Genomic DNA, 23,902 nt, shown 5'->3' with positions numbered 1-23,902 from the left:
AAAGCAAGATCTACCTACAACCAAGGATTCTACAGTGAGCTTGAAGCGCAGTAACAAAAAACACCATCTTCAAAGATTGCTTCAAACTTTTCCACTTTATTTCTCTTCTGCACTTTCTGTCCCTATCTGCATGCATGTATTGCGTCTGCATGCCAGCATGGGTGCTTCTTGTATCCATAGGCGTTAACCGAATTTGAGTTTAAGTTTAAGTCTGAAAGGGAACCCTAGACCTCTTTCTCACCTGTTTGCAACAGCTGGTCAAGTGGAAGCTTGTCAACCTGTGTTTTGAGCCAAGAAATAGTTGAGTGCAATGTGGAGGAACTGAGAGGAAAACATTCTGCTCTTTAAATTTGTATAACTGGTAAGATTCAGAAATACAATTTGCTGGTTATGATAAGGGTATTAGGTCAGGGGAAGAAAGACTGTGGATATTAAATCCTTTATTGTTTTCTCATTCCGAGAGCTTTTTGTTCTCTGTATTTTTTCCTCACTGCTGTAACCAGAAGAAAATAATTCCCAACCCAAACACATCCCAACAAAAGCTTAGTAAATCTACTGTAATTAAGCCGTGTAGAGCAGGAAAGTCCCACTGTGTCAGCTCATGATCTGCTCAGTGCTGACCAATGTAGGAGAGGGGTCCTGTAACAGTGGTTAAATTCATTAATTACTGTATGAAATGGCCATAACACTATATTAGGCTGCTGCCAAGGATGCCTGAACATCAACAAGTCAACGTGAGGTTGTCATATTTTAGGGATCCTTCAGACATGTGATACAGCCTGGCAAAATTGGTCATTTCTTCTTCCCTTTTACCCATGATAAGCAAGTGAGACACGTCCCAATTTCTCAGCCAGTAGCTTCATATGACCTGATAACCTCAGCCCAGTCACAGTCATACTTCATTCAATCATAGAGAGATACAGCACTGAAACTGGCCCTTCAGCCCACCAAGTCTGTGCCGACCAACAACCACCCATTTATACTAATCCTACATTAGAGCGACGTCTCAATTCATTCCATCTGCGCTGCCTCAGGAGAATACTTGGCATCAGGTGGCAGGACCGTATCTCCAACACAGAAGTCCTCGAGGCGGCCAACATCCCCAGCTTGTACACACTACTGAGTCAGCGGCGCTTGAGATGGCTTGGCCATGTGAGCCGCATGGAAGATGGCAGGATCCCCAAAGACACATTGTACAGCGAGCTCGCCACTGGTATCAGACCTACCGGCCGTCCATGTCTCCGCTTTAAAGACGTCTGCAAACGCGACATGAAATCCTGTGACATTGATCACAAGTCGTGGGAGTCAGTTGCCAGCGTTCGCCAGAGCTGGCGGGCAGCCATAAAGACAGGGCTAAAATGTGGCGAGTCGAAGAGACTTAGTAGTTGGCAGGAAAAAAGACAGAGATGCAAGGGGAGAGCCAACTGTGCAACAGCCCCGACAAACAAATTTCTCTGCAGCACCTGTGGAAGAGCCTGTCACTCTAGAATTGGCCTTTATAGCCACTCCAGGCGCTGCTTCACAAAGCACTGACCACCTCCAGGCGCGTATCCATTGTCTCTCGAGATAAGGAGGCCCAAAAGAAAGAACATTAATCCCATATTCTCCACCACATCCCCACAATTCTCCTACCACCCGCCTATACTAGGGGCAATTTACCATGGCCAATTTACCTATCAACCTGCAAGTCTTTGGCTGTGAGAGGAAACCAGAGCACCCAGTGGAATCCCACGCGCTCACAGGGAGAACTTACAAACTCTGCACAGGCAGTACCCTGAACTGAACCCGGGTCACTTGAGCTATGAGCCTGCGGTGCTGACCAGTGCGCGACCCTATTTCTTGGCTGAAGTGTCTTCCTACCATGATATTGCAAATTCAAATTGACCAATCAGAGGATGACATTTGATAGGCAATGAATTAAACTTTTATTCCTTTTTGTAATGTAGAGGAGGAGGAAATTTCTAGCAATGCACATGAATCTTTAATCAAATGAAATTTATTATATACACAAGATGGACAAAAATTGGAGATATTTTCACCCTTTTCCCTGGCACTAGTCGCGGTCACTGCATTTAAAGTGACCCAGGATCAATAGGATTTCCAGTCCTGTCTGAAGTGTCCCAGCGACCCTCTGCAGACCTGTCCCCTAGTTCGGTCTGTTGGCAGCAATAGAGACATGAAACTCAGGGCAACTATTAGCCATTAAGTCTTCCAGATGATTCTCTGTCCTCAGTATTCAGGACCTTCTGGCCTGCAAAGGAGATCAACAACTGGAAAATCCTAACAAAAGGTTGAATTTCTAACAGAAACAAAAAATGTCAAACAAGATTCAAATAAACTTCGAAAGTCCAAGACACAATGGTCCCTCCAGATGGGTGAGGTTTCACAGTCAGGCCACAACACCTTCCTTTCTGAGCACTCCTGTGTTGGACATACAGCAAATGGGAGAATTGGAGAATGAGCTGGGAGACTGAAAACATCCAGTCCCACCTCATCCAAGATACACCTACTGCAGGTGCAGGTCAAACACCTCAAAGAATCCTCTGGACGTCCTGGAGCTGTGTTAAAGAGGCAACAAATCAAAAAACTGCCACTCTGCCCCTCTTCCTGACCTTCTCTGCCTGGGGGAATTTCCCTTTTATATCTCAGTGTGCATTGTATAAAGACAACTGTTTTAAAGATTTCACCAGTTTTTGCTAGCATATTTCTACTTTGTACTGTCCCAGCACCTGTTTTGCAGAAAGAGCAAGTGAGCTTGTATGGTTTTAATACACCTTTATAATCCTTTCATTCTCACAGGGTTTTCATTAAGACTTGCAAATGGAAATAACAAGTGTGAAGGAAGAGTTGAAATTTTATACAATGGAAGATGGGGAACAGTGTGTGATGATTCCTGGACTATGAGCAATGCACAAGTGGTGTGTCGGCAAATAAGATGTGGTGAAGCTGTTGCTACACTTCCAGTGGCTCACTTTGGTTATGGCACTGGTGAAATTGTCTTGGATGATATTAACTGTCAAGGTGATGAAGACAATTTGTGGGACTGTCCAAACAGTGGCTGGCTTTCACACAACTGTCAACATTCAGAAGATGTTGCAGTTAACTGCTCAGGTATCACATTTGCTTTATTTTCAATCATTCTCTTTTGAAATGTAAGTAAGTTACAGACCAATTTAAAATGACAATGTCAAGTTTCAAAGATTTGAATGATTTTTGGATACATAGAGGATACATAATGTGGAGTTGTTGAATGCAATTTATATATCGTCAGCTAAATTATTTACTCAAAGTTTACAGTGCAGCTTGGACCCACAACATTCCGACTCAGAGACACACTGGCATGTAATGGGGCTGAAATTAATGCATGGATTACAGTAAGCATCCAATAACATTACTGTGAAGTAATATTACAGTACCATTCCTTCTCAGCTGTGACATAATCTCCACAAAATATGTAACATTATCACGCGCTGAACAGAAATTTATGCAATGCTAATATTGGTGCAAACTTTCCCTCCCACCACATCATGAATTACCTCTTTTTGAAAAAAAAATTATTTTGATAATGCATTGCTAAATATTACTTGACTGTCATTATTTTAGTCATATATGAACTGCCACTATTTTTATAGAATGGAATTGAAATTGTCCCATAAGAGGCTCAGATATTTTCCAATCTACAAAGTATTAGGAAGGGGAAAGAATGGATGCTCATATTCTCCACAGAGGAAAATGTGGAAGAAGAGTGCTTCTGCAGAGCTTCTCATTGGCATTTAGATCTTAGTATTAACTTTGCATTAACGCTGGTGTCATGATAGGCCCCCACCTGCCGAAAATGAGGTACATTAATTTTGTCATGAACATTGATTTTAAACTGTTACTGGAGTGACGAAAGGACTTGTTCAACAGATCAGCCGTTGCTGGAAAAGACATTTGCATATTAACAGACATTGTTTAGAAGGACAAAGCACCCATTCCCTGATACATTCAACCCACAATGGACTTTTGATCACCAGACCTCGAAGGTGGGGGAGCTCACATTCCAGGTTGACTGCTAAGATGGCCAAATACACAAACAGACATGGTCAAACCAGCTCGTCACATGACAAACCTACTGCACACCTGAGTTTTTTGAATTTGTACAATCAGTTTGGGCAAAAAGCTGTTTGCTCCTGGATTGAAAAGACCTCTCCTGGCTGGCTCGCCACAGCCTCTCCTGTCTGCTCCCATCTCTTTCTCACAGAACTCCAAAACCCACTGAAGACACATGAACCCCAGAGAGAGAAAAGTCTCCTTCAGTGAAGTTTAAGAAGAATACTGGGCACCAACGAAAAGCAAGATCTACCTACAACCAAGGATTCTACATCGTGCTTGAAGCATCGTAATAAAAACACCCTCTTCAAAGATTGGTTCAAACTTTTCCACTTTATTTTTCTTCTGCACTTTCTGTCGCTATCTGCATGCATGTATTGCGTCTGCATGCCAGCATGGGTGCCTCGTTTATCCATCGGCTTTAACCGAATTTGAGTTTAATTCTGAAAGGGAACCCTGGACCTCTTTCTTACCTGGTTGCAACATCTGGTCAAGTGGAAGGGCGTCAACCTGTGTTTTGAGCCAAGAGATAGTTGAGTGCAATGTGGAGGAACTGAGAGGAAAACACTCTGCTCTTTAAATTTGTATTACTGTTAAGATTGAGAAATTCAATTTACTGGTTATGATGGTTATTAGATCAGGGGAAGAAAGACTGTAGATATTAAATGCTTTATTGTTTTCTCATTCCGAGAGCTTTTTGTTCTCTGTATTTTTTTCCTCACTGCTGTAAGCAGAAGAAAAGAATTCCCAACCCAAGCACATCCCAACAATAGCTCAGTAAATTGATTGTAATTAAGCCATGTAGAGCAGGAACGTCCCACTGTGTCAGCTCATGATCTGCTCAGTGCTTACCAATGTAGGAGAGGGGTCCTGTAACAGGGGTTAGATTCATGAATTACTGTATGAAATGACCATAACACTATATCAGGCTGCTGTCAAGGATGCCTGAATATCAACAAGTCAACATGAGGTTGACATATTTTAGGGGTCCTTCAGACATGTGATACAGCCTGGCAAAATTGGTCACTTCTACTTCCCTTTTACCCAAGATAAGCAAGTGAGACACATCCCAATTTCTCAGCCAGTCGCTTAATATGACCTGATAACCTCAGCCCAGTCTCAATTGGTAGCACTTACATCTGATTCAGTACGTCCTCTGTTCAAGCCTCACTCCAGAGAATTAAGCCAAGAGTTGTCCAATGTTTTCATATGATAGACCACATTACAATTTCGGCAAGATAAAGGCATTAAAAAAAATTTCTTTATATTTATCAAAATAACAATACGTGCATTTTTGTGAAGAAGCTTTTAATGAGAAGATTAATTTATTGACTTATTTCTCATCACTATGTTTGACACTGATCCAGTGATATACCTGACATTTTCTTACTTGCACAAGTAATCAATGTTTGCCCGCACACTTGTTGCAGTGATGCGGATTGTTCCAGATAGAGGTCCATCTGTCAGGAGTGATCCTTACCACTCTGTCTCTCCCTCTCTTTCTGTCCTTTGCTCTCTCTGACTCTCTAGATTTCTCCCTGTGCTCCCCCCTCTTTGTGATGTTTCAGCCCCACGAGGCCGTCCTCGCTTTGTGTCACCCACTTTTATTCTCTGTCCTCCCTCTCTCTCTGCCCTCCCCTCTCTTTCTAACTGTCCACCCCTCTGTCTTGGAATCTCTCTCTGTTTGCCCATCTCTCTGTCCTGCCTCTCTCTCTGTCCCCCCCTCTCTCTCTGCCCACCCTCGCTGCTCTCCTCTCTCTCTGGGTCACTCTCTCTGCCCCCCTTCTCCCCCACACTGTCTCTCCCTCTCTGTCCCCACCCACCTGCCCCATGTCCACTTCTCTGACACTCTCTCTCTCTCAGTTGTAGGGGGCAGGAACACTCAGCACAGCAGCTTTGTGGTTGGTCAGTTTGTTATTAAATTTGCACTGAGTTTCACAGCTGACAGATGCTGACATAGAGAACAGCAGATTCCCAGCTTCGGACAGACTAAGTGTTTTCCAGTGGCCATTTAAACAATAGTCAGAAAAACCCGAATCTGTCCGAGTTGGGAAACTGCTGTTACCACTCTCGTGCAGCATCTGTCAGCTGTGAAACTGACTTCTGATTTTCTTCAAAAACAGCCGGTCTGGAAGAAGGTTGGATGGAAACATTTAGCGGTCCTTATGTTGGACAACCCTGTTTAAGTACATAAGCCAGGGTAGCACTTATACATGGACTTTAAATAGACCTTTCATATGGCACCACCTAGTGGATTCATGACTAATGTTAAAGCATGTGGATTCAGGGGACGAGCAGTAGATTGGATAGCAACTGTCTACAACAAGAAAAAAAAGAGTTGTGGTTCAAGGTAGTTCCTCAGACTGGCAGCAATAGAGGCAGGAGAATCCAGACAACTATTAGCCATTATGTCTTCCAGCTGCCTCTCTGCCCTCAGTATCAGGACGTTCTGGCGTCCAAAGGAGATCAACAACTGGAAAATCCTAACTGAAGGTTGAATTTCTAACGAAACAAAAAATGTGAAACAAAATTCAAATAAACTTTGAAAGTCCAGCAGACAAAGATCCCTCCAGATGGGTGAGGTTTCACAGTCAGACCACAATGCCTTCCTTTCTGAGCACTCCTGTGTTGGACATTCAGCAAATGGGAGAATTGGAGAATGAGGTGAGAGACTGAAAACGTCCAGTCCCACCTCATCCAGGATACACCTACTGCAGGTGCAGGTCAAACACCTCCAAGAAAGCTCTGGACTTCCTGGAGCTGTGTCAAAAAGGCAACAAAACAAAAAACTGTCACTCTGTCCCTCTTCCTGACCTTTTTTGCCCAGGGAAATTACCCTTTTATATCTCAGTGGGCATTGTATGAAGACAACTATATTCAAGATTTCATCAGATTTTGCTCATGCATTTCTACTTTGTACTGTCCGAGCACCTGTTTTCAGAAAGAGCAAGTGAGCTTGCATGGTTTTAATACGCCTTTATAATCCTTTCATTCTCACAGGGTTTACATTAAGACTTGCAAATGGAAATAACAAGTGTGAAGGAAGAGTTCAAATTTTATACAATGGAAGATGGAGAACAGTGTGTGATGATTCCTGGACTATGAGCAATGCACAAGTAGTGTGTCAGCAAATAGGATGTAACAAAATATGTAACATTATCACACGCTGAACAGAAATTCATGCAATGCTAATATTGGTGCAAACTTTCCCTCCCACCACATCATGAATTACCTCGTTTTGAAAATAAAAGTAATTATTTTGATAATGCATTGCTAAATAATAATTGATTATAATTTTAGTTATTTTAGTCAGATATGGTCTGCAACCATTTTTAGAGAATGGAATTGAATTTGTCCCACAAGAGACTCAGGTATTTTTCCAATCTACAAAGTAATAGGAGGCGGAAAGAGTGGATGCTCGTTTTCTCCACAGGAGAAATATGTGGAGGAAGAGTGCTTCTGAACAGCTTCTCATTGGCATTTAGATCTTAGTATTAACTTAGCATTAATGCAGGTGTCATGCTAGGCTCACTCCTGCCCAGAATGAGGTACATTAATTTTAAACTGTTACTGGAGTGACGAAAGGACTTGTTAAACAGATCAGCCATGGCTGGAAAAGACATTTGCATATTAGCAGACATTGTTTAGAAGGACAAAGCAGCCACTCCCTGATACATTCAACCCACAATGGACTTTTGATCACCAGACGTTGAAGGTGGGGGAGCTCACATTCCAGGTTAACTGCTAAGATGGCCGAATACAAAACGGACATGATCAAACCAGCTTGTCACATGATAACCTACTGGGCAACCTAAGTTTTCGAAGTTGTTCAAACAGTTTGGGCAGAAAGCTGTTTGCTCCTGGACTGAAAAGACCTCTCCTAGCTGGCTCGCCACAGCCTCTCCTGTCTGCTCCCATCTCTTTCTCACAGAACTCCAAAACCCACTGAAGACACAAGAACCCCAAGAGAGAAAAGTCACCTTCAGTGAACAAAGTTTAAGAAGAATGCTGGGCCCCAACGAAAAGCAAGATCTACCTACAACAAAGGACTCTACAGCAAGCACAGTAACAAAAACATCCTCTTCAATGATTGCCTCAAACTTTTCCACTTTATTTTTCTTCTGCTCTTTCTGTCCCTACCTGCATGTGTGTATCACATATGCATGCTATGTGGGTGCTTCGTGTATCCATAGGCGTTAACTGAATTTGAGTTAAAGTTTAAGTTTAATAAATTTCAATCTTTCTTCTTTAAACATAAGAAAGCTTGTGTGTGTTGGTTTATTTGCCTTATAATTAGAGAGTGGTGAACAGGGATTCACCAAGGGGGAGCTAAGAACACACTGTTTAAAATTAAACCATGTAACAGTAAGACCAGGTGAAGGCTGAAGGAGAACCCTAGATGCCTTTCTCACCTGGTGGCAACAGCTGGTCAAGTAGAAGGTTGTCAACCTGTGATCTGAGCCAAGAAAGAGTTGAGTGCAATGTGGAGGAACTGAGAGGGAAACACTCTGCTCTTTAAATTTGTATAACTGGTAAGATTCAGAAATATAATTTGTTGGTTATGATGGTTATTAGGTCAGGGGAAGAAAGACTGTGGATATTAAATCCTTTATTGTTTTCCCATTCCGAGAGCTTTTTGTTCTCTGTATTTTTTCCTCACTGCTGTAAGCAGACAATAAGAATTTCCAACCCAAACACATCTCAAATATAGCTCAGTAAATCTACTGTAACTAAGCCATGTAGAGCAGGAAAGTCCCACTGTGTCAGCTCATGATCTGCTCAGTGCTGACCAATTTAGGAGAGGGGTCCTGTAATAGGAGTCAGATTCATTAATTACTGTATGAAATGACCATAACACAATATTAGGCTGCTGCCAAAGATGCCTGAATATAAACAAGTCAATGTGAGGTTGATATATTTTCGGGGTCTTTCAGACATGTGATACAGCCTGGCAAAATTAGTCATTTCTTCTTCCCTTTTATCCATGATAAGCAGGTGAGACACGTCCCAATTTCTCAGCCAGTAGCTTAATATGACCTGATAACCTCAGCTGAGTCTCAATTGGTAGCACTTACCTCTGAGTCAGTACATCCTCTATTCAAGCTTCACTCTAGAGAATTAAGCATGGAACTGTTTGCATAAGGGGCCACATTACAATTCCAGCAAGATAAAGGCATTGAAAATGTATCTTTATATTTATCAAAACAACATCACGTGCATTTTTGTGAAGACGCTTTAAATGAGAAGATTAATTTATTGACTTATTTTATCATCACTACGTTTGACACTGATCTAGTTATATACCTGGTATTTTCTTCCTTGCCCAAGTAGTCAATGTTTGCCCGCACAATTGTTGTAGTGATGCGGAGTATTCCAGATAGATGTCCATCTGTCAGGAGTGATCTTTACCATTCTCTGTCCCTCCCTCTCTGTCCCTTGCTCTCTCTGACTCTCTATCTCTCTTCCTGTGCTGCCCCCTCTCTGTGTTGTTTCACCCCCACGAGGTCGTCTTCGCTTTCTGAGTCACCCACTTTCATTCTCTGTCCCCCTCTTTCTTCTGTCCTCCTCTCTTTCTCGCTGTCCAACTGTGTCTCGGTCTCTCTCTCCCTCTGTGCGCCTCTCACTCTTTCTTCCCTCTCTCTCTGCCCCCCTTCTCCCCCACACTATGTCTCCCTCTCTGTCCCCACCCACCTGCCCCATCCTCACTTCTGACACTCTCAGTTGTCGGGAGCAGGAGTGCTCAGCACAGCAGCTTTGTGGTTGGTCAGTTTTTTTTAAAATGTGCACTGAGTATCACAGCTGACAGATGCTGACATCAAGAACAGCAGATTCCAAGCTTCGGACAGACTCAGTGTTTTCCATTGGCCTTTTAAACAATAGTCAGAAAACACCGAATCTGTCCAAAGTTGGGAAACTGCTGTTACCACTCTCGTACAGCATCTGTCAGCTGTGAAACTGACTTCTGATTTTCTTTTTAAAAACAGCTGGTCTGGAAGAAGAAGACAATGGGAAATTTCTCATCTGTGAAATATTGGATGGAAACCTTTGGCGGTCCGTATGTTGGACAACTCTGCTTAAGTACATCAGCCGGGATAGCACTTATACATGGACTTTAAATAGACCTTTCATATGGCACCACCTAGTGGATTCATGACTAAGATTAAAGCATGTAGATTCAGGGGACAAGTAGTGGATTGGATAGCAACTGTCTACAACAAGAAAAACAAACAGTTGACGTTCAAGGTAGTTACTCAGACTGGCAGAAGGTGGGAAGTGGAGACCCACAAGAATAGTTGCTGGGAACTTCATTTACATAAATGTTTTCATTCAGCAATCAAAAGTACAATATCAAAATTTGCAGATGTCACCAAATTGGAGTGCTGTGGTTAATACTGAGGAAAATTGCAACCAAATAAAAGAAGATAGTCAAAAACTTGCAGAACGTTCCTCAAATAGCAAATAAATTTCAATATTGATGAGAGTAGATGTTACATTTTAGGAGTAGGAATTAGGAGACAGTCGACTCCTTGGAAAATATGAGGTTAAATAGGCTCGGAGCACAAAAGAATCTAGGGGTCCAGCTTCACAAATCATGAGAAATAGCTATCCAGGTTAACAAAACCATAAAAACCACAAACAAAGCACTGGAGTTCATTTCTAGAGGAATACCATTCAAACCAGAAAAGCTATGTTAAACATTTGGAACTTTGGTTAGACCATTGGTTACATTGACTGTAAAGCATCCTGTTGTCATTGAAAGTACAATACAAATGCAAGTACTTCCTTTCTTCCGACGTGAATAAGATACAAAATTAACTAGCCTGCATAATTATAATTTTCTACAGTGAAATACTTTCCCCATGATAAAATATTGCAGCTATAGTAAAGGGACTAGAATTATAAGTTAGTACAACTGTCAAAAAGTACATATTGAGATTTAGTTAACTTTCCAGTGTAAACTATTAACATCATTAAGGTTCATAAATGTCAAAATAAATTTATTTTTACTTATTTCACAATGGCTGCATTTGAACAGCTAACAATAATTTTGTTACTTAAGCAATTGAAATTTGTCTCGAGTGAAGAGCACTTATGTGATTCAGAAAATGAGTGTATTCAAGTGATGAATATTGAACTTTCAAACACATCCGGAAGTGAGCACTCCCACGGAGGAGGGCACATGGTCCAAAGGTGTTAGTGTGAAATTAGTGCTGTGACCGCATTGTAATGATTCAGAGCTGCAGCAAGTATTACCCATGCAATGCACTACACACCTGTTTGGAGTGGGAAATTGGACTTCATTGAATATTTGAAGAAAACTAGTGTCTTATAAAGAGGAGCTGCACTCTGGTTGCAAAGAACAGGGAAACTTGAAAAATGGCTGGAGGAGGTCCAGGCATGCCACCCAGATTCTCTGATGTTGCATTGGAGACCCTTGTCCAGAGAATAGGCAGATGGATGGAGCTCCTGCTCCCCTGAGGGGGCAAAAAACCCTCCAGGCAACATCTCTGCCAGTGGTACAAAGAGGTTTCAGATGATGTCAATGCTTTGCTCCCAGGACATGGCTGTGACGAGTCATGCCCTCATGTCCCATGCTCTCTCTGACTCTCTATCTCTCTCCCTGTGCTCCCCCCTCTCTGTGCTGTTTTCCCCCCCATCAGGTCGTCTTCGCTTTCTGTATCACCCACTTTCATTCTCTGTCCCCCTTCTCTCTCTCTGTCCTCCTGTCTGTCTCGGTCTCTCTCTGTCCCCCTCGCTCTCTCTGTTTGCTCTCTCTCTGTCCCCACCTACCTGCCTGTCCCGCACACCTTTGATGCTCTCTCTCCCTCAGTTGTAGGGAGTGGTTCAGTGTCGGCACAGCAGTTTTGTGGTTGGTCAGCTTTTTTAAAACTTGCACTGTTTCACAGCTGACAGATGCTGACATCGAGAACAGCAGATTCCCAGCTTCGGACAGACCCGGTGTTCTCTGGCGGCCTTTTAAACAATAGTCAGAAAATCCCAAATCTGTCCGAGGTTGGGAAACTGCTGTTACCTCTCTCTTGCAGCATCTGTCAGCTGTGAAACTGACTTGTGATTTTCTTTGTAAAAACAGCCGGTCTGGAAGAAGAAGACAATGGGAAATTTCTCATCTCTGAAATAATGGATGGAAACCTTTGGCGGTCCATATGTTGGACAACCCTGTTTAAGTACATAAGCCAGGCTAGCACTTATACATGACTTTAAATAGACCTTTCATATGGATTCATGACTAAGGTTAAAGCATGTGGATTCAGGGGACGAGTAGTTGATTGGAGAGCAACAGTCTACGACATTTAAAAACAAGCAGTAGAGGTTCAAGGTAGCTACTCAGACTGGCAGAAGATGGGAAGTGGAGAACCACAGGAATAGTTGCAGGGACCTTCATTTCCATAAATGTTTTCATTCAGCAATCAAAAGTACAATATCAAAATTTGCAGATGACACCAAATTGGAGTGGTGTGGTCAATACTAAAGAAGATTGCAACCAAATAAAATAAGACATTCAAAAACTTGCAGAACATTCCTCTAAATAGCAAATAAATTTCAATATTGATGAGAGTAGGTGTTACATTTTAGGAGTAGGAATTAGGAGATAGCCTACTCCCTGGAAAATAGGTTAAATAGGGTAGAAGCACAAATGAATCTCAGGGTACAGATTCACAAATCTTGAGAAATAGCAATCAAGGTTAACAAAACCATAAAAACCACAAATAAAGCACTGGAGTTCATTTCTAGAGGAATGCCTTTCAAACCAGAAAAGCTATGTTAAACATTTAGAACTTTGGTTAGACCATTGGTTACATTGACTGTAAAGCACTTTCTAACATCCTGTTGTCATGAAAGTACAATACAAATGCAAGTACTTTCTTTCTTCCGACGTGAATACGATACAAAATTAACTAGCCTGCATAATTATAGTTTTCTATAGAGAAATACTTTCCCCGTGATAAAATATTGCAGTTGCAGTAAAAGAACTAGAATCATAAGTTAGTACAACTGGCAAAAAATACATGTTGAGAATTAGTTAACTTTCCAATGTAAACTATTAACATCATTAAGGCTCATAACTGTCAAAATAAGTTTTTATTTTTCAACTGCTGCATGTGAACCACAAAGTCCAACAGATAAAAACAGTTTTGTTACTTAAGCAATTGAAATTTGCCTCGAGTCAACAGCACTTATTTTGTGATTCAGAAAATGGGTGTATTCAAGTGATGAATATTGAACTTTTAATTACATCTGGAAGTGAGCGCTCTCAGGGAGTAGGACACATGGTCCAAAGGTGTTAGTGTGAAATTAGTGCTGTCACCTCATTATAATGATTCAGAGCTGCAGTGAGCATTACCCATGCAATGCTCTACACAGCTGTTTGGAGTGGGAAATTGGGCTTTATTCAATATACATGAAGACAGCTCACAAACTATAAAGAGGCGCTGCACTGTGGCTACAAACAGGTAAATTGATAAATGGCTGGAGGAGGTCCAGACAGAGCACCCATTTTCTCTGATGTTGCATTGGAGACTCTTGTCCAGACAATAGATGGATGGAGATCCTGCTCTCCCGAGGAAGCAAAAAAACCTCCAGGCAGCATTTCTGCCATCAGTGCAAAGAGGTTTCAGATGAGGTCAATTCCTTGCTCCCAGGACATGGCTGTGATGCTGAATGAGTTCAGTGCTCTCATCAGAATTCTCAAGATAAAAATACTTCTGGGACACACCCTAGATGCCTTTTGAGGTGCCCACTCCAAGATAGCTGAAGGCACTATTCTGACGCAGAATGTGCACATGCAGCACCTGCCATATTATGCAGCAAACTGTCTATTTTACACAAGTAATATTAATGAGGTGCCAATGTATTTCTTCGTCAATGAGTCTTCCTACCATGATATTGTAAATTCAAATTGCCTATCAAATGTCATCCTCTGATTTTAATTCATTGAACACTTTTATTCCTTTTTGATAAGGTAGAAGAGGAGGAAATTTCTACCAACAGTCATGAATCTTTAATCTTATGAATTATATTATATACAACAGGTGGACAAAACCCACAGATATTTCCACCCTTTTCCTTGGCACTGGTCGAGGTCACTGCATTTAAAGTGACCCAGGATCAATAGGATTTCCAGTCCTGTCTGAAATGTCCCAGCGAACCTCTGCAGACCTGTCCCCTGGCTGGGTCTATTGGCAACAATAGAGGCATGAAAATCAGGGCAACTATTAGTCCCTAAGTCTTCCAGCTGCCTCTCTGCCCTCAGTATTCAGGACCTTCTGGCCTCCAATGGAGATCAACAACTGGAAAATCCTAACTAAAGGTTAAATTTCTAACAGAAACAAAAAATGTCAAACAAGATTCAAATAAACTTTGAAAGTGAAGGACACAATGGTTCCGCCAGATGGGTGAGGATTCAGAGTCAGGCCACAACACCTTCCTTTCTGAGCACTCCTGTGTTGGACATTCAGCAAATGGGAGAATTGGAGAATGAGGTGGGAGACTGAAAACATCCAGTCCCACCTCATCCAGGATACACCTACTGCAGGTGCAGGTCAAACACCTCCAAGAATGCTCTGGACTTCCTGGAGCTGTGTTGAAGAGGCAACAAATCAAAAAACTGCCACTCTGCACTTCTTCCTGACCCTTTTTGCCCTTGGAAATTCCCCTTTTATATCAGTGTGCATTGTATAAAGACAACTATATTAAAGATTTCATCAGATTTTGCTAGCATATTTCTACTTTGTACTGTCCGAACACCTGTTTTGCAGAAAGAGCAAGTGAGCTTGTATGGTTTTCATTCTTTGGGCCTCCTTATCTCGAGAGACAATGGATATGCGCCTGGAGGTGGTCAGTGGTTTGTGAAGCAGCGCCTGGAATGGCTATAAAGGCCAATTCTGGAGTGACAGGCTCTTCCACAGGTGCTGCAGAGAAATTTGTTTGTTGGGGCTGTTGCACAGTTGGCTCTCCCCTTGCGCCTCTGTCTTTTTTCCTGCCAACTACTAAGTCTCTTCGACTCGCCACAATTTAGCCCTGTCTTTATGGCTGCCCGCCAGCTCTGGCGAATGCTGGCAACTGACTCCCACGACTTGTGATCAATGTCACACGATTTCATGTCGCGTTTGCAGACGTCTTTATAACGGAGACATGGACGGCCGGTGGGTCTGATACCAGTGGCGAGCTCGCTGTACAATGTGTCTTTGGGGATCCTGCCATCTTCCATGCGGCTCACATGGCCAAGCCATCTCAAGCGCCGCTGACTCAGTAGTGTGTATAAGCTGGGGGTGTTGGCCGCTTCAAGGACTTCTGTGTTGGAGATATAGTCCTGCCACCTGATGCCAAGTATTCTCCGAAGGCAGCGAAGATGGAATGAATTGAGACGTCGCTCTTGGCTGGCATACGTTGTCCAGGCCTCGCTGCCGTAGAGCAAGGTACTGAGGACACAGGCCTGATACACTCGGACTTTTGTGTTCCGTGTCAGTGCGCCATTTTCCCACACTCTCTTGGCCAGTCTGGACATAGCAGTGGAAGCCTTACCCATGCGCTTGTTGATTTCTGCATCTAGAGACAGGTTACTGGTGATAGTTGAGCCTAGGTAGGTGAACTCTTGAACCACGTCCAGAGCGTGGTCGCCAATATTGATGGATGGAGCATTTCTGACATCCTGCCCCATGATGTTCGTTTTCTTGAGGCTGATGGTTAGGCCAAATTCATTGCAGGCAGACGCAAACCTGTCGATGAGACTCTGCAGGCATTCTTCAGTGTGAGATGTTAAAGCAGCATCGTCAGCAAAGAGGAGTTCTCTGATGAGGACTTTCCGTACTTTGGACTTCGCTCTTAGACGGGCAAGGTTGAACAACCTGCCCCCTGATCTTGTGTGGAGGAAAATTCCTTCTTCAGAGGATTTGAACGCATGTGAAAGCAGCAGGGAGAAGAAAATCCCAAAAAGTGTGGGTGCGAGAACACAGCCCTGTTTCACACCACTCAGGATAGGAAAGGGCTCTGATGAGGAGCCACCATGTTGAATTGTGCCTTTCATATTGTCATGGAATGAGGTGATGACACTTAGTAGCTTTGGTGGACATCCGATCTTTTCTAGTAGTCTGAAGAGACCACGTCTGCTGACGAGGTCAAAGGCTTTGGTGAGATCAATGAAAGCAATGTAGAGGGGCATCTGTTGTTCACGGCATTTCTCCTGTATCTGACGAAGGGAGAACAGCATGTCAATAGTCGATCTCTCTGCACGAAAGCCACACTGTGCCTCAGGGTAGACGCGCTCGGCCAGCTTCTGGAGCCTGTTCAGAGCGACTCGAGCAAAGACTTTCCCCACTATGCTGAGCAGGGAGATTCCACGGTAGTTGTTGCAGTCACCGCGGTCACCTTTGTTTTTATAGAGGGTGATGATGTTTTCATACACCTTTATAATCCTTTCATTCTCACAGGGTTTTCATTAAGACTTGCAAATGGAAATAACAAGTGTGAAGGAAGAGTTGAAATTTTATACAATGGAAGATGGGGAACAGTGTGTGATGATTCATGGACTATGAGCAATGCACAAGTGGTGTGTCGGCAAATGGGATGTGGTGAAGCTGTTGCTACACTTCCAGTGGCTCACTTTGGTTTTGGCACTGGTGAAATTGTCTTGGATGATATTAACTGTCAAGGAGATGAAGACAATTTGTGGGACTGTCCAAACAGTGGCTGGCTTTCACACAACTGTCAACATTCAGAAGATGTTGCAGTTAACTGCTCAGGTATCACATTTACTTTGTTTTCAATAATTCTCTTTTGAAATGAAAGTAAGTTACAGGCCAATTTAAAATAATAATGTCCAGCTTCAAAGATTTGAATGATTTTTGGATACATAGAGGAAACATGATGTGGTGTTGTAGAATGTAATTTATATAGTGTCAGCTAAATTATTTACTCAAAGTTTGCAGTGCAACTTGAACCCACAACATTTCGACTCAGACACACTGGCATGTAATGGGGATGAAATTAATGCATTGATTACAGTAAGCTTAATAGTAATGTTTCAGTACCATTCCTTCTCAACTGTGACATAATCCACATAAAATATGTGACATTATCACACGCTGAACAGAAACTCATGCAATGCTAATATTGGTGCAAACTTTCCCTCCCACCACATCATGAATTACCTCTTTTTGAAAAAAAAAGTAATTATTTTGATGTATCATTTAGCAATGCATTTTGACTATTATTAGTTAGTTATTTTAGTCAAATCTGGTCTGCAACCATTTTTAGAGAAAGGAATTCAAATTGTCCCATAAGATTTTTCCAATCTACAAAGTATTAGGAGGGGGGAAAGAGTGGATGTCGGTTTCTCCACAGAAGAAAATGTGGAGGAAGAGTGCTTCTGAACAGCTTCTTATTGGCGTTTAGATCTTCGTGTTAACTTAGCATTAACGCAGGTGTCTTGCTGGACCCCCACCTGCTGAGAATGAGGCACATTAATTTTGTTATGAACATTGATTTTAAACTGTTACTGGAGTTAAAAAATGAGTTGTTGAACAGATCAGCCGTGGCTGCAAAAGACATTTGCATATTAGCAGACATTGTTTACAAGGACAAAGCAGCCATTCCCTGACATTCACCCACAATGGAATTATAATCACCAGACCTCGAAGGTGGGGGAGCTCGCATTCCAGGTTGACTGCTAAGATGGCCAAATACAGAAACAGACATGGTCAAACCAGCTAATCACATGACTAACCTGCTGGGCAACCTGAGTTTTTTGAATTTGTACAAACTGTTTGAGCAAAAAGCTGTTTGCTCCTGGATTGAAAAGACCTCTCCTGGCTGGCTCGCCACAGCCTCTCCTGTCTGCTCCCATCTCTTTCTCATGGAACTCCAGAACCCACTGAAGACACATGAACCTCAAGAGAGAAAAGTCTCCTTCAGTGAAAATAGTTTTAGAAGAATACTGGGCCCCAACGGAAAGCCAGATCTACCTACAACCAAGGACTGTTTTCCTCTCAGTTCCTCCACATCGCACTGAACTACTTCTTGGCTCAAATCACAGGTTGACAATCTTCTACTTGACCAGCTATTGCAATCAGGTGAGAAAGAGGTGAGAAAGAGCAGGAAAGTCCCACTATATCAGCTCATGATCTGCTCAGTGCTGACCAATGTAGGAGAGCAGTCCTGTAACAGGAGTTAGATTCATTAATTACTGTATGAAATGGCCATAACACTATATTAGGCTGCTGCCAACGATGCCTGAATATAAACAAGTCAATGTGAGGTTGACATATTTTAAGGGTCCTTCAGCCATGTGATACAGCCTGGCAAAATTGGTGATTTCTCCTTCCCTTTTACCCATGATAAGCAAGTGAGACACGTCCCAATTTCTCAGCCAGTAGCTTCATATGACCTGATAACTTCAGCCAAGACTCAATTGGTAGCACTTACCTGAGTCAGTGCATCCTCTATTCAAGCCTCACTCCAGAGAATTAAGCACTTAGTTGTCCAATGTTTTCACATGGGGGTCACGTTACAATTTCGGCAAGATAAAGGCATTAAAAATGTATCTTTATATTTATCAAAACAACAACATGTGCACTTTTGTGAAGAAGCTTTAAATGAGAAGATTAATTTATTGACTTATTTTCACATCACTTGGTTTGACAGTGATCTAGTGAGATACCTGGCATTTTCTTCCTTGCACAAGTAGTCAATGTTTGCCCGCACACTTGTTGTAGTGATGCGGAATATTCCAGATAGATGTCCATCTGTCAGGAGTGATCTTTACCATTCTCTGTCCCTCCCTCTCTCTCTGTCCCTTGCTCTCTCTGACTCTCTAGATTTCTCCCTGTGCTCCCGCCTCTGTTGTTTCCCGCGACGAGGCCGTCTTCGCTTTCTGTATCACCCACTTTCATTCTCTGTCCCCCTCTCTCTGTCCACCTGTCTGTCTCAGTCTCTCTCTCTGTCCCCCCCTCTCTCTCTGTCCCCCACTCTCTCTCTGTCCCCCACTCTCTCTCTGTCTCTGCCCTTCTTCTCCACCACACTCTCTTTCTCTGTCCCCACCTACCCGCCCCTCCTGCACACCTTTGACGCTCTCTCTCCCTCAGTTGTAGGGAGTGGTTCAGTGCTCAGCACAGCAGCTTTGTGGTTGGTCAGTTTTTAAAAAAAATTTGCACTGTTTCACAGCTGACAGATGCTGACATCAAGAACAGCAGATTTCCACCTTCGGACAGACTCAATGTTTTCCAGCGGCATTCGAAACAATAGTCAGAAAAACCCGAATCTGTCCGAAGTTGGGAAACTGCTGTTACCACTCTCATGCAGCATCTGTCACCTGTGAAACTGACTTGTGATTTTCTTTGTAAAAACAGCCGGTCTGGAAGAAGAAGACAATGGGACATTTCTCATCTCTGAAATATTGGATGGAAACCTTTGGCAGTCCATATGTTGGACAACTCTGCTAAGTACATAAGCCAGGCTGGCACTTATACGTGGACTTTAAATAGACCTTTCATATGGCACCACCGAGTGAATTCATGACTAAGGTTAAAGCATGTGGATTCAGGGGACAGCTAGTTGATTGGATAACAACTATCTACAACAAGATAAAAACAAGGAGCAGAGGTTCAAGGTAGTTACTCAGACTGGCAGAAGGTGGGAAGTGGAGAATCACAGGAATAGTTGCTGGGAGATTCATTTACATAAATGTTTTCATTCAGCAATCAAAAGTACATTATCAAAATTTGCAGATGTCACCAAATTGGAGTGCTGTGGTTAATACTGGGGAAGATTGCAGCCAAATAAAAGACATTCAAAAACTTGCAGAACGTTCCTCAAATTGCAAATAAATTTCAATATTGATGAGTGTAGGTGATGCATTTTAGGAGTAGGAATTAGGAGACAGCCGACTCCTTGGAAAATATGAGGTTAAATAGGCTCGGAGCACAAAAGAATCTAAGGGTACAGATTCACAAATCTTGAGAAATAGCTATCCAGGTTAACAAAAGCATAATAACCACAAATAAAGCACTGGAGTTCATTTCTAGAGGAATATCATTCAAACCAGAAAAGCTATGTTAAACATTTAGAACTTTGGTTAGACCATTGGTTACAATGTCTGTAAAGCACGTTGCAACATCCAGTTGTCATGAAAGTACAATACAAATGCAAGTACTTTCTTTCTTCTGACGTGAATACGATACAAAATTAACTAGCCTGCATAATTATAATTTTCTACAGTGAAATACTTTCCCCATGATAAAATATTGCAGTTGCAGTAAAGGGACTAGAATTATAAGTTAGTACAACTGTCAAAAAGTACATATTGAGATTTAGTTAACTTACCAGTGGAAACTATTATCATTGAGGTTCATAAATGTCAAAATTAGCTTTTATTTTTATTTATTTTTCAACCGCTGCATGTGAACCACAATGTTCAACAGATAAAAACAGTTTTGTTACTTGAGCAATTGAAATTTGCCTCGAGTGAACAGCACTTATTATGTGATTCAGAAAATGGTTGTATTCAAGTGATGAATATTGAACTTTTAATCACATCTGGAAGTGAGCACTCTCAGGGAGGAGGGCACATGGTCCAAAGGTGTTCGTGTGAAATTAGTGCAGTGACAGCATTGTAATAATTCAGAGCAGCAGAAAGCACGGCCCATGCAATGCACTACACAGCTGTTTGGAGTGGGAAATTGGGCTTTGTTGAATATACTTGAAGACAGCTAGCAAACTATAAAGAGGAGCTGCACTGTGGCTGCAAACAACAGGTAAATTGATAAATGGCTGGAGGAGGTCCAGACAGAGCACCCATTTTCTCTGATGTTGCATTGGAGAACCTTGTCCAGACAATAGACAGATGGAGGTGGATCCTACTCCCCCGAGGGGGCAAAAAACCCTCCAGGCAACATATCTGCCATCAGTGCAAAGAGGTTTCAGATGAGGTCAATTCCTTGCTCCCAGGAAGTTGCAATTTCAAATTGCCTATCAAATGTCATCCTCTGATTGTTCAATGAATTAAACTTGTATTCCTTTTTGATAGGGTAGAAAGAGGAGGAAATTTCCACCAACACACATGAATCTTTAATCTTATGAAATTTATTATATGCACCAGATGGTAAAAACCCACAGATGTTTCCACCCTTTTCCCTGGTACTGGTCGAGGTCACTGCATTTAAAGTGACCCAGGATCAACAGGCTTTCCAGTCCTGTCTGAAATGTCCCAGCGAACCTCTACAGACCTGTCCCCTGGCTGGGTCTATTGGCAGCAATAGAGGCATGAAAATCAGGGCAACTATTAGCCATTATGTCCTCCAGCTGCCTCTCTGCTCTCAGTATCAGGACCTTCTGGCCTCCAATGGAGATCAACAACTGGAAAATCCTAACTAAAGGTTAAATTTCTAACGGAAACAAAAAATGTCAAACAAGATTCAAATAAACTTTGAAAGTCCAGGAGACAAAGGTCCCTCCAGATGTGTGAGGTTTCACAGTCAGACCACAACACCTTCATTTCTGAGCACTGCTGTGTTGGACATTAGGCAAATGGGAGAATTGGAGAATGAGGTGGGAGACTGAAAACATCCAGTCCCCCCTCATCCAGGATACACCTACTGCAGGTGCAGGTCAAACACCTCCAAGAAAGCTCTGGACATCCTGGATCTGTGTTAAAGAGGCAACAAATCAAAAAACTGCCACTTTGCACTTCTTCCTGACCTTTTTTGCCTGGGGAAATTACCCTTTTATATCTCAGTGTGCATTGTATAAAGACAACTGTTTTCAAGATTTCATTAGATTTTGCTCACATATTTCTACTTTGTACTGTCCGAGCAACTGTTTTGCAGAAAGAGCAAGTGAGCTTGTATGGTTTTAATACACCCTTATTCTCCTTTCATTCTCACAGGGTTTACATTAAGACTTGCAAATGGAAATAACAAGTGTGAAGGAAGAGTTGAAATTTTATACAATGGAAGATGGGGAACAGTGTGTGATGATTCCTGGACTATGAGCAATGCACATGTGGTGTGTCGGCAAATAGGATGTGGTGAAGCTGTTGCTACACTTCCAGTGGCTCACTTTGGTCATGGCACTGGTGAAATTGTTTTGGATGATATTAACTGTCAAGGTGATGAAGACAATTTGTGGGACTGTCCAAACAGTGGCTGGCTTTCACACAACTGTCAACATTCAGAAGATGTTGCAGTTAACTGCTCAGGTATCACATTTGCTTTATTTTCAATCATTCTGTTTTGAAATGTCAGTAAGTTATAGACCAATTTAAAATGACAATGTCAAGTTTCAAAGAATTGAATGATTTTTGGATACATAGAGGATACATAATGTGGAGTTGCAGAATGTAATTTATATAGTGTCAGCTAAATTATTTACTCAAAGTTTAAAGTGCAGCTTGAACTCACAACTGGCATGTAATAGGGATGAAATTAATGCATGGATTACAGGAAGCATCCAATAATATTACTGCGAAATAATTTTACAGTACCATTCCTTCTCAGCTGTGACTTAATCCACATAAAATATGTGACATTATCACACGCTGAACAGAAACACATGCAATGCTAATATTGGTGCAATCGTTCCCTCCCACCACATCATGAATTACCTCTTTTTGATTAAAAAAAATTAATTATTTTGATAATGCATTGCTACATAATACTTGACTGTTATTATTTTAGTCAGATATGAACTGCCACCATTTTTATAGAATGGAATTGAAATTGTCCCATAAGAGGCTCAGATATTTTTCCAATCTCCAAAGTATTAGGAGGGGGAAAGTGTGGATACTCATATTCTCTACAGATGAAAATGTAGAGGAAGAGTGCTTCTGCAGAGCTTCTCATTGGCGTTTAGATCTTAGTATTAACTTAGCATTAATGCTGGTGTCATGATAGGCCCCCACCTGCCGAAAATGAGGCACATTAATTTTGTCATAAACATTGATTGTAAACTGTTACTGGAGTGACGAAAGGACTTGTTCAACAGATCAGCCGTGGCTGGAAAAGACATTTGCATATTAACAGACATTGTTCAGAAGGACAAAGCACCCATTTCCTGATACATTCAACCCACAATGGACTTTTGATCACCAGACGTCAAAGAAGGGGGAGCACGCATTCCAGGTTGACTGCTAAGATGGCGAAATACACAAACCGACATGGTCAAACGAGCTCGTCGCATGACAAACCTACTGCACAACCTGAGTTTTTTGAATTTGTACAAACAGTTTAGGCAGAAAGCTGTTTGCTCCTGGATTTAAAAGACCTCTACTGGCTGGCTCCCCACTGCCTCTCCTGTCTGCTCCCATCTCTTTCTCAAGGAACTCCAGAACCCACTGAAGACACAAGAACCCCAGAGAGAGAAAAGTCTCCTTCAGTGAACAAAGTTTAAGAAGAATACTGAGCCCCAGCGAAAAGCAAGATCTACCTACAACCAAGGATTCTACAGTGAGCTTGAAGCACAGTAACAAAAATACCCTCTTCAAAGATTGCTTCAAACTTTTACACTTTATTTTTCTTCTGCACTTTCTGTCCCTATCTGCATGCATGTATTGCGTCTGCATGCCAGCATGGGTGCCTCTTGTATCCATAGGCGTTAAATGAATTTGAGTTTAAGTTTAAGTCTGAAAGGGAACCCTAGACCTCTTTCTCAACTGTTTGCAACAGCTGGTCAAGTGGAAGGTTGTCAACCTGTGATTTGAGCCAAGAAATAGTTGAGTGCAATGTGGAGGAACTGAGAGGAAAATACTCTGCTCTTTAAATTTGTATAACTGGTCAGATTCAGAAATACAATTTGCTGG

At 42.1% G+C, this 23,902-nt stretch overlaps 1 protein-coding gene across 1 annotated transcript in view; it reads left to right on the top strand.

Moving 5' to 3' along the window:
- LOC137380875 (deleted in malignant brain tumors 1 protein-like) overlaps positions 1–23,902 on the top strand; it is a 50,746-nt gene that overhangs the window by 13,655 nt on the left and 13,189 nt on the right. Inside the window, exons 6-12 of the mRNA XM_068053283.1 lie at positions 2,800–3,111; positions 7,393–7,463; positions 10,077–10,170; positions 16,542–16,853; positions 18,515–18,538; positions 21,223–21,249; positions 21,992–22,303. Of these exons, the coding sequence (XP_067909384.1) occupies positions 2,800–3,111; positions 7,393–7,463; positions 10,077–10,170; positions 16,542–16,853; positions 18,515–18,538; positions 21,223–21,249; positions 21,992–22,303 (1,152 nt within the window). The remainder of the gene's footprint in view (positions 1–2,799; positions 3,112–7,392; positions 7,464–10,076; positions 10,171–16,541; positions 16,854–18,514; positions 18,539–21,222; positions 21,250–21,991; positions 22,304–23,902) is intronic.

This window comes from Heterodontus francisci, chromosome 20, assembly GCF_036365525.1.
Source record: "Heterodontus francisci isolate sHetFra1 chromosome 20, sHetFra1.hap1, whole genome shotgun sequence".
Taxonomy (NCBI): domain Eukaryota; kingdom Metazoa; phylum Chordata; class Chondrichthyes; order Heterodontiformes; family Heterodontidae; genus Heterodontus; species Heterodontus francisci.
Note: the sequence above shows the minus strand (reverse complement) of the source record. Positions and strands in the feature narration are given on the sequence as shown.